Source organism: Petaurus breviceps, unplaced genomic scaffold (assembly GCF_028583685.1).
Source record: "Petaurus breviceps papuanus isolate PSGF00001 unplaced genomic scaffold, PetGlider_PUasm1.0 172, whole genome shotgun sequence".
Lineage (NCBI taxonomy): Eukaryota > Metazoa > Chordata > Mammalia > Diprotodontia > Petauridae > Petaurus > Petaurus breviceps.
The window spans coordinates 4,187,301-4,198,139 of NW_027185755.1; the positions used below are offsets into that span (position 1 = coordinate 4,187,301).

A 10,839-nucleotide genomic window follows, 5' to 3' on the forward strand; every position below is an offset into this window, starting at 1 on the left:
AGCTGTGTCCCTGTCCCTTGGGAGGCAAGCCCAGGGCCTTGCTGGCCCAGCTTAGGGGAGGTGGGACCTAGTTCCTGACTGTTCCCACCATCAATCATAAACCTCCTGGGGCTGGGAAGGTCTCAAAGGCCCTGTAGTACACTCAGGGTCTACTGGCCACCTCCCAGTGGTCGTTTTTTTTTCAGGCAATAAAAATTACAAAGGAGCCTGAGCTGTGTTCCTGCGTCTGCCTGCCAGGGAACTCTGGTGCTGGGAGGAAGGGTCACTGGCATTGATCCTAAAGGGAAGAGGGAGGGGATGCAGAGACAGAGTCCTCAGTGTTGACATTTGTATAGGACTGTAAGACTGACACAGGGTTTTTCACATTTTCTCCTTTGCTCCTCACAACAACATTGTGAAGGAGGTATTGTTATCCCCATTTTATAGATGAGGAAAAGGGCTCAGAGGTTAAGTGACTTGACCACAGCCACACAGATAAGTAGAGACTGATAAATAGGGATGTAGAGAAACAGAAACTGACTAGGACTGCCTGGGTCAGATTTTGACCAAGGTCAAGGCTGGTTAGGTTTCAGGTCCTAGTGGGGCTTGAGGGGAGGGGGGCTTCCTAGGTGTGTGTATTTGAAGGGCACCTTCCTCCCCACCCCCCACAAAAGGGCTCCTGGAAGTTTGGAAAGTACTTCCCGGTTTGTCCAGGGCTAGGTGGGCAGTGGCCGGGACTCCCCGCCCCCTGACCGGCCTCCCGTCCCGTGTCCCCATGCTGGCTGTTATGGAAATAGCCCGCCCAGCACCCACCTACCTAGGCGGTCAGCGGTATGCACCCAACCCCGCCCTCTGCCCACAGTTTTAAGCGCCGGAGCCTGAGTGACCCCCATCCCAGCGCGCGGCTGGGCCCTCGCCCCAAGGCTCCCTCCCAGCCCCCGCTTCCCTCCTCTGCCCCCTCCGACATCATTCCCCCAGAGCAGACCCCTGTCTCGATCCCGCCCTCGGCCGAAGCAGGAACCCGGCTGCTGCAGGTGCCGGAGCCTGAGCGCTCCGCTTCCAGGCTGGTCTGTCCACTCTTGGTCTCAGCCCTTGCGCCGCCGCTGCCGCCGGAACCGGAGCCACAGTCGGGCCAGGAGCGACCCGGCCAGCTGCAGGTGTTCGAGCCATGGAGCGGCCCCTGGGAAAGGAGTTCGGCTTGGTAACCAGCGCAGGGGAAGGGGGCAGGGTGAGAAGACTCGGAGGACCAGGGAGGGAGATTAGTTCCCTGTCCCCGGGCTTCCTCCCAAATCTGGCTCCGGTCCCCGCAGGCGCCTCTCCAGGAGTGGGGCGAAGAAGAGGTGGACGGAGCCGTGTACAATGTCACTCTACGAAGGCAGCTGAGCCAGCGGCCCGGCCCTGGTGGGAGCCGAGAGAGGGGGAGGGGCCAGGTGAGGAATAGGGCTGAGGGAGCTGGGGGTGGGGCCAGGTGAGGAGCAGGGCGGAGGGGTCAGGAACCAAGTCAGGGCTGGGGGCTAGGAACTAGGTAGGGCAAGGCGAGGGCTCACTGCCAAAGCCTCACTGATTGAGGCTCACCTCCTCAAGGCTCCAGATTCTGGGCGGTCTGAAGATTTCGTGCACTATCGCACCTGCAAAGTTCGGGCGCTGCGCGCAGCGCCACTAGAGCGCCTGGTACTAGAGCTGGTGCATGGCGATCATGAACAGGACCCGGCCTTCGTGCCTGCCTTTCTGGCTACACATCGTGCCTTCGTACCCACCAACTATGTACTGGGTCTCCTGTTGCCGCTGCGCCAGGCCCCAAGACCCCAAGGGTTAGTGAGGTCCCCTTTCACGCCTCATCCTCTTTCTCTGTATCTCCCTGCTTGTCCATCAGATTCTCGTCTCCCTTTTCGGAATCTCCCACCTGTCCTTGCATTCACTCTTGTCCTCTTGCTCCATGATAGATGCTCCTTTCCAGGTCACTTCCCCTTCACTAACTCCGCTCTTTCCCAACTCCAGTGACCACTTAAATCACCCTAAGGACCTGCTTCTTGTCACACACACACAAACACGTACACACCAGTTTAAGTCTTTCAGGTTGGCCTCCCATCCTGATATTTCCTTATCCTCACGTTAATGAAACTTCCCTCCCTCCTACCATCCCTTCTGTTTCCCCCTTCCAGTCTCCATTTACCGATACTTCCCTGGTGCTGTTTTCCAGGGAAGGACAGGAGAAACAAGGTCAAGGTCACTGGGATCTGAACCAGGAGCAGGAGTCTAGGTTAGTACCCATTTTTCCAGCAGTGGCATGCGCCATTGGTTGGGTCTGCAAGGATGAGGATCCATGGCTGGTGCAGGGTGTGAAAGGTAAGAGGTCAATGACTGGGTTGGAAGTTAGGTTTGAGAAGTCAGGGGTTGGTTTTGAGAAATTAGTGGTTTTATTTTAAAGGTCCATGGCTAGATCATAGCCTGAGGCTAGACTCTGGCTACAGGGCATTGATATCTGTGCTGGGCTCCTGGCTGCTGGATCACCCCCAGGACTTCAAAGATCCCCCTGCCCATCCCAACCTGGTCCGGGTGTGTACCTTTCTGAGTTGGGCAGCACCAGGTGGGGCAGAGAGCCAAGAAGCTGAAAGACTGCTGAAGCACTTCCAGGAGGAAGAAGAGGAGGAAGTAGCCAAGAAACTCCAGGAGAAAGAAGAGGGGACCAAGGAGGCCCCAGAAGTGCCAGAGCCTTCTCATTATGGTACCTCCCCTCCCACCACCACAACCAGCCCCTTTGCCTGTGGGGTCACCATCCTAGGAGATTGGAATGGGGGCATTGGCAACTAACTGAAAAAACAGGATCCCTCCGTCTTCTGTCCTTAGATCTGCCTGGGGCAGGGGGAGACCTTTCTTTTTTCAGGAGTGCCTCTGGGTGGAGTGACAGGTAGTCAGTAGTGGAAAGAAGTACAGATAACCTGGGGTTCCAGTCTCAACTCTGATACATATCAGTTGTGTGACTTTAGGTAAATTGCCTTATCTCTGATGAACCTCAGCTTTCTCATCTGTGAAATGAGGACAGTACCTTTTTACTCCTTACCCCACAGGCTTGTGGTGAGGAAAAGGTTTTGCCAATCATAAAGTGTGTCAGGAATATGACATTACTATTCCTAATATTATTGGAAAGATAAAGGTTCCCTCTCTGACCTGACTGAAATCATAGGATCCCAGGATTAGAGCTAGAAGGGCCCTTCAAGATCCTGTAGTTCAATGCCCCCATTTTACAGATCTGATTCAATTCAACAAACATGTATTAAGTGTCTGTCATGCTCAAAGCGATATACAAATGAAGAAAATGGAGCCCCAGATTAAATGACTTGCCCAAGGTCTCCCATTGTTTTGTTGAGTTGTTAAGTCTTCGTGAACCCATTTGGGGTTTTCTTGGCAGAGATTCTGGAGTGGTTTGCCATTTCCTACTTCAGCTCATTTTACAGATGAGGAAACTGAGGCAAACAGGGTTAAGTGACTTGCCCAGGGTCACACAGCTAGGAAATATCTGAAAAGGCATTTGAGCTCAGGTCCTCCTGATTTCAGAGCTAGCACTCTATTCACCTAGCTGCCCCATCTCCCCGCTAGAATGCAGCAGAACTGGGATGTGAACGCCTCTGATTCCATTTCCATCAGTCTCTTTCTCCACAGCACTAGGCTTCCTCTTTCCATGATTAGGCTGTATTCTGGGACACAGCCTTCCCTTCTAACTCCCAACCATTCTCTCCTCTTCCCCTATGCCCCTTTGCCTCATCTCTACCTGGCTCATGTTTGGGGCTCACACTCATGTCAGAGGCTAATTATGGCTAAAGGAAGGTTTCTTCCTCTTACTCCAGTCCCCCTGGTCCTCTCATGGCTCTAGGAGAACCTCCACACCACAGCTGTCCACTTTCTGACCCCTGATGCCCCTCTCCAAGAGGGAGAGGGGCCATTCTCTCCTCATTCTAACTCCCCTTGCCCAGTGTCTTCAGGCCCAGAAAACCCCCTGGAGGAGGAAGAAGAGCATGGAAAGGAATGTCCTCAGCTTCTGGATTTCAGTGTGGATGAGGTGGCTGAACAGCTGACCCTGATGGACATGGTGAGGGTAGCATCCAGCTCCTCTTGACTCTGTGCTTGGAGTAGGGAGAGGCTCTGCTGTGCATCTTAGATTTGGGGACAGCAGATTTCAAAAGGTTAGAAGAAAAGGCTCCCACAGGCTAAAAATTGACAGAGAAAATTCTGAAGACAAAGAGAAACCAGTATTTACCCAATAAAAAAGAAAACAAGATGTGTATAGAGATCAGTGTGAATGCACAGGGAGGCACAGGGAATTATTTGGTCAATTGGGATGTTTAAAAGGGTTTTAGCAAAGGTAGAAACATGGCTAGGTAACGGAAAGTGAATCTAAAAGTCATTTAAGAATAGTGTTGGAGCACAAAAATTCAGAATGAGTGGAGGTTGGTGAGGAAAGTTAAGTACATTTGGATGAGGTTAGGGATGGTGAGTAGGATTTTTGTTTCTACAATGGGAAAAATGAAAAGGATAAAAGACAGGATAGGACTGCTGCTTGAGAGGGAGAAGAATGTGTTCGCTCAGAGAGGGCAAAACTACTCAACTCTTTTCTGTTTTTCATAGCAAAGGGAATGACATTCTGACTAAGAGGAATAGAAATGACCTGTAGGGAGTTTAAATCCAGAACAAGTAGGGTGAAGAGTGTTAAAATAGAATGCTCAGTTGTCTTTTAAGAGTTCTAGGCGTATCATAAGATAATAATAGCTAGTATTAATATAGCACTTGAAGGTTTGCTAAGCACTTTACAGATATTATTTTATCCCCTCAACAACCCTGGGAGGCAGGTGCCATTATTATCTCCATTCTGTTGCTGAGGAAGCTGAGGCAGAGGTTAAATGACTTGCCCAGGGTCACACAGCTTAGTAAGGGGCTAAGACTGGATTTGAACTCAGATCTTCCTGACTCAGGGCCCAGTACTCTATCCACTGTACCACCTAACTCCCACCAGTGTTAAATATCATAAGATTATAGCTGGAGGACCCTGGAGGTCCAATGCCTTCATTTTACAGATGAAAAGAAAGAACAAGATAGAGGTGAAGTGATTTTCCCGGGGTCACCTAAGGAGTAAGAAGCAGAGACAAGATTTGAACTCTGGTGATCCCATATCTGAATTCATTTCTAGGAATGTGTGTGTGTGTGTGGGGGGGTGTGGGTGTGTGCTCGTGCCTGTGTGTCTGTTTTTGTTTTTTGGAGGCAGTCAGGGTTAAGTGACTTGCCCAGGGTCACACAGGTAGTAAGTGTCTGAGGCTGGAATTGAACTCAAGTTCTGACTCCAGGGCCTGTGCTCCATGCACTTTGTCACCTAGCTGCCTTGGAATCATTGTTTAAGCAGGCAACACTGATGAGTTAGAAAGGGCAACCAAGATGGTGAAGGATCTGAAGGTCGTTCCATGTGAGACCTGTTGAAGGAATTGGGGAGTTTTAGCCTGAAGCATAAGAGACTTAGGGAAGGCCATGGTCACTGTCTTCAGGCACATGGTGGAGAGAGCACTCGATTTGAGATCCTAGGTCCAAACTCCAGCTTGGTCACCTCCACCACCATGGGCCAGTCACAATCTCTCTGCGGCTCCATTTTCCTTATCTAGAAGATGACAGAGTGGACTCTGCCCAATGAATTCCCTCCTAGTATGAAACCTCTGATCCTTCAAATGTTTGAATCTATGATCATCGGAGTGTTTGTCATATGAGGGAGAGGGGCCGAGCTCTGCTCTACCTGATTACAGAGGGCAGTGTTAGGAGCCACAGATGGAGGTACAAAGAGGCAGATTTGACTCACCGTCCTAACAGGTGGTGCTGTCTCCAAGTGTAATGGGCTGCCTCAGGAGGGAGGGCGTTCCCTCACTGGAGGCTTTCAAGCAAAGGCTAGATGACTACTTGCCCAGTGTATTATAGAGGGATTCAGGTATGCGTTGGACTAGATGGCTCCTGAGGTCTTTTCTGACTCTGAGATCTCCTGGTTCTGTGACCTGCTCCCTTGGTCCTTTCCCCCAACCCTGTGGGACGCTTCTCTCTTACCCTGATGGGCAGGGAACATCTATCCCCAACTTCCTGATCATGATGGATGGAATAAGGACACCTCCCTGGCCCTTTCCTCCCTAACTACACCTCTTGTATGGGGAAAGTATGTTTGCCTTCTTCATCCCTCCACTGGACCTCAGAACTACCACCTTAGAGCCCCAAAGGAAATTGGACATTGGGGGTAGGGTGGGTGGGGAGGCCAGCAATGCAGGGAGGTCCTTATGTTCAGTTGTGTCTCATCCTGCCTCTACCCCAATTCGCAGGAACTTTTTTCTCAAGTATGCCTTTGGGAGTGCCTGGGCTCTGTGTGGTCTCATAGGGATAAAGCAGGGGGCCGTGGGACTGCCCCCTCTGTCCGAGCCACTGTGGCCCAGTTCAACGCAGTAACCAGTTGTGTCCTGAGCTCAGTGCTGGTGGGACCAGGACTGCCCCCACCCCATCGGGCCCAGCGCCTGGAGAAATGGATCTTCATTGCACAGGTGTGGAGCTATATATAGCTGGAGAGCCTTCTGGGCAGCCATGCATTGGGTCCCAGGGGTCTTCAACACAGGCTAACAGGATCTAGGTTTTCTTACCCAGCGTTGCAGGGAGTTGAGGAACTTCTCATCCCTCCGGGCCATCCTCTCGGCACTGCAGTCCAACCCTGTATACAGACTCAAGAGGAGCTGGGCAGCTGTGAGCCGGTGAGGGTTCAGGAGTGAGGGGTGAGGAGTGGCTTTGAGTGAGCCAGGGAGAGGCCAGAGGGAGGGTACAACCTCTTCTTCCTTTATCAAAGGCTCAGTACTAAGGATGGGGGATAGATGGGATTGGCCAGAGATACTGGAGAACTGTAACAGGGAATAGGGACCAGAGTGGTTCTTCATAGCCCCAGAGGATAGAACTAGGAACACTGGGCCAGAAATTGCCAAGAGGCAGATTTGGGATTTGGGAAGTTTCCTAATGATCCTAGACACACAAAAATTCGATGAACTACTCAAGGAGAGAGGGACCTCCTAGATGTTGTTAAAAGGGATTCCCATATAAGTGGTAGCTGATGAAGATGAATCTGAGATGCTGTGGGTAGAGAGACCGACCAGCAGAGACCTTAGATGCTCTCTCACCCCTGACCTTGCTCCCTTCCTCCTCCCCATCTCTCTCTTCCCTAGGGAGCCACTGTCCATATACCGGAAACTCTCCAATATTTTCTCCGATGAGAACAATCACCTTAACAGCCGAGAGATTCTCTCCCAGGTACAGAAGGGGTTTGGACACTAGGGTGCTTGAGGTGGGAGTACTCAAGCTGGATGGGGAAAGGAAACACCCAGAATACGAGTACCAGGATCTTGTAGAGCTATCACCTTGTACCAGCCTCAGCTTTTAGCAGCCTGGCACATAGTAGGTGCTTAATAAATGTGTGTTGACCTGAGTCTGGAGGCATATAATGCTCAGGATGGTAGACTCATGCTTAGTGATATGCTTAACCAGTAGTCTTTCATATGAAGAGAAACAACCTAGAAATAGTGATGGGAGTCTGGGACTTCCCCTAGATGGGATGCAAAGGCAGACAGAAGACAATTGGTATTTCCCCAGTGTCCTGAACCAAAGCCTTAGCCCTTTAGCACCTAGTGGACACGCCCTCATTCCTCATGTTTCTCTCTCTTGCCTCATTTGACCCTTTTAAAGAGGGGACCCTTGAAGTTTCTGTCTGGCCCCAAACTGTTGGTTTCTCCACTAAGGGGACTCTTCATTGCCTGACATTTTTGCCTTTGTGGCTAAATCTTTATTCCATAAAACACAGGTTTTCTTCTTCTGGGGGACTCTGGTCTGGCTGTTGGATAAAGGGACTAAGGTTCTATCTTTTGGGTTCTTTACCCCATTTCTACCCCAGGAAGAAGCCCCTTTGACCTCCCCTGAAGAGGAGACAGCTCCAGGAGTCCCTCCCTTGGTAAGGGACTATATTGAACTTGAGAAGGGGGAAGGCCTGGGGAAGAGGGCTACAAGAATTTGGTTCTGGGGGGGTAGAGAGACAGGGATTGGGAGACATGATGGAACATGTGGGACCAGGGTTGGGACAATAATACCCAAGGACATTGATCGAGTTTCTGATCAATTCCAGAAAGTGCCCCCTGGTCCTATCCCCTACCTGGGCACCTTCCTCACTGACCTTGTCATGTTGGACACAGCACTGCCTGACCTACTGGAGGTGAAAGCTTGACCCCTGATCTCACTCCCCAGTCCTACCCCCCTGTCCTTCACTGTCATCCTTGCTCCTGAGACCTTCCCAGAACTACATCATCCCCTCCCTGCCCCACTGCACTGCATCCAGAGTAAGAAGACTCCCGGTTTGGATCCAAAGAGCACTTTGTTTTTGATGTGTCTCTAGGCAATTCCATTCTCCTCTCTGGGTTTCAGGTGGTTCCTCTGTAAATGTAAAGGGGTGGGACTAGCTCTCTAAGGGCCCTTCTGGCTTTAAGTTCTACGATCCTGTAATCTGAGCTCTCTTGGGGACTCTGAGCTCAGTTCTGGGCTCAGGCTTGTTTCCTTTCCACTACTCCTAGGGAGATCTTATCAACTTTGAGAAGCGCCGGAAGGTAAAGGGGCCTGGGCAGAGGGGAAGGCGGTGGGGGGGTAGGGGGGTGGTGTATGCTGGGTGATGAAGGGAAATTGGGGAGAGAGGTCTTTAGACCCCAGGACAGGTAGGAGGGGGAATACCTGGGAGGTGGGGAATGGAGGGAGGGAAGGTCCAGCAGAAAGAACCCCACCTCCCTTTTCCAAGGAGTGGGAGATCCTGTCTCGGATCCAGCACCTACAGCGTCGCTGTGTGAGCTATAGCCTGCCATCTCGGCCACCCGTTCTTGCTGCCTTCCGTGCCCAGCGTCCCCTCAGCGAAGAGCAGAGGTGATATGTCTGACGCCCCCCCCCCCCCCCGCTTCCAGCTTCTTCTTTACCCTGTGTTGCCCAACCTATCTCTGCCACGTTCCCAAATTAAGCCTCTAGGCAATCAATCTCCTTGGAATGAAGTCCAACCTCTTGATCTGGGCTCCAACCTACCTGGTTAACTGTAGTTCTGACTATTCCCTTTCTGTTATTCAAACCAGGCTTCTCTGTCACCCATTTGTGCCTTGTTCATTCCTGTCTCCATGCCTTTTTGTTCAAGTCAGCCGCTTGTCTGGGTTAGAAGAACCATTCTCTCTTCCACCCTCCCTTAGATGTGGGAATCCTCTGATTCCCTCAATGGTTAGCACAGTGGGTGCTACCTCCTTGGAGAAGTCTTCTTGGATTTCCCTAGCTGAAAGTGTTTTCTGCCCTCTTACGTTTCAGAAAGCATTTTGCCTGCCTGGTCCTTTCCTGTGCACTTACCTCCCATGCATTTCTCCTTATCAAGTTGTAAGCTCCTTTAGGGCAGGATCTGTGTTATATCTGTCCCTCAGTGCCCAGCATACAAGTAGGTGCTTCCTAAATGGTCTTTGTTTTTTGCTGACCACATTTACAATTCTCATTGATATAGGGAACTTCCAGTTAGGAAACCCCCTCTATCAATGCAGTTCAGCATTTGCTCTGGAACTTACAAATCTTAAGAGTTAGTTATCTGGAAGCAATGAGATATGAAACAAAGTGCCCAGGATCATAGGGCTAGTGTGTTTCTGAGACTGGGCTTCTGGTTTGGTTCTTGTAATGGGAATGTAAATTTTTAAGATCTTCCCTGCCCCTAGGCTAAAGTGCACCTGGAGCCTGGGGTGGGAGGCTTGTTTTTCAGTAGATACTTCTTGATTGGCCAGTGAGTCAATAAGGTTGTTACATTCTCTGAGCCAGGAGAAGGCTATATAAGCCCTGATGTGTAGCTTTGTTTTGGGGCTCACTTTGAGAAATGTTCTGTGATTTGATCAGATGAAACTCTGGTAATCCGTTGTCCAGAGCCCTCCAGCTTTGAAACCCAGATGTTGTTTGGTATGGATATAATGGTTGGACAGTTTGGAAATCTGTCTACTTGATTATTCTGTCTGTATACTTTGAAGTTCGGGGCTCTGACCTTTTTCCCCTGAACTAGGTAAACGATACATATGTTTGATTGATTAAAGTAAGCTTGTTAACCCATTTTGAGTTGCTTTCCTTTAACAAAGCAGATCTAAGAACCTGTGGTGGCAGACACCCTGAGGACGCTTGGGGTGCTTGCTGCTACAGTTCTCTATCCACTAACCCACCATGCCTCTCTTCCTAAACACAATTCAAGTTAAGCAAGCATTGATTAAATGTCTACTGTGTGTGAAACCCTGTACTAAGCTTGGGGTAAGCTTTGATAAGGCTTGCTTCCTTCCCTCATAGAGCTCAGTCTTATATAGGGATAAGACACAGGTACAGATAGTAAATATGGTTTATATTAAGAGAGATACAAGCACCATACTTTGTGAGGTATGAAGGAGAAGATCATTACTAATTGAGGAAGGACTTCCTGAAGGACATGGCATTTGAGCTTAGCTTTAAAGGATGGGCAGGAATTCAACAGGAAAAAGGTAAGGGATGAACATTGTAAGCAAAGGTAAAGGAGGGGAATACAGGGCATATGTCGTGCATGGGTTAGATATTTCTTTAGGTCAGAGCATAGAGTGACTCTTGAATTACTAGACAGCAGGGAGACATGGAGGGTTTGGGGCAGAGGCAAGGCATGATGATGACTGGATGTTTGTTAAATGAATTAATTGACTCATTCTCAACCTCATTCTTTTGACACATTCTTATCACCTGTTCCCTCCCTCTGGCCCCATCTCCATTCTTCTGATTCCAACTCAGTCTCTGATTTGATTC

At 50.1% G+C, this 10,839-nt stretch overlaps 1 protein-coding gene across 1 annotated transcript in view; it reads left to right on the forward strand.

The window, feature by feature from the left end:
• The first annotated feature begins 812 nt into the window (after nucleotides 1-812).
• The window catches only part of RGL3 (ral guanine nucleotide dissociation stimulator like 3), a 12,196-nt gene continuing 2,169 nt past the window's right edge, over nucleotides 813-10,839 (forward strand). The window contains 14 exon segments of the mRNA XM_069083181.1: nucleotides 813-1,136; nucleotides 1,230-1,409; nucleotides 1,564-1,790; nucleotides 2,180-2,239; nucleotides 2,451-2,704; nucleotides 3,951-4,066; nucleotides 6,321-6,536; nucleotides 6,637-6,740; nucleotides 7,203-7,287; nucleotides 7,925-7,981; nucleotides 8,153-8,239; nucleotides 8,595-8,627; nucleotides 8,813-8,934; nucleotides 10,825-10,839. The exon segment at nucleotides 10,825-10,839 is cut by the window's right edge and continues 81 nt beyond it. Coding sequence (XP_068939282.1) covers nucleotides 813-1,136; nucleotides 1,230-1,409; nucleotides 1,564-1,790; nucleotides 2,180-2,239; nucleotides 2,451-2,704; nucleotides 3,951-4,066; nucleotides 6,321-6,536; nucleotides 6,637-6,740; nucleotides 7,203-7,287; nucleotides 7,925-7,981; nucleotides 8,153-8,239; nucleotides 8,595-8,627; nucleotides 8,813-8,934; nucleotides 10,825-10,839 — 1,880 coding nt within the window.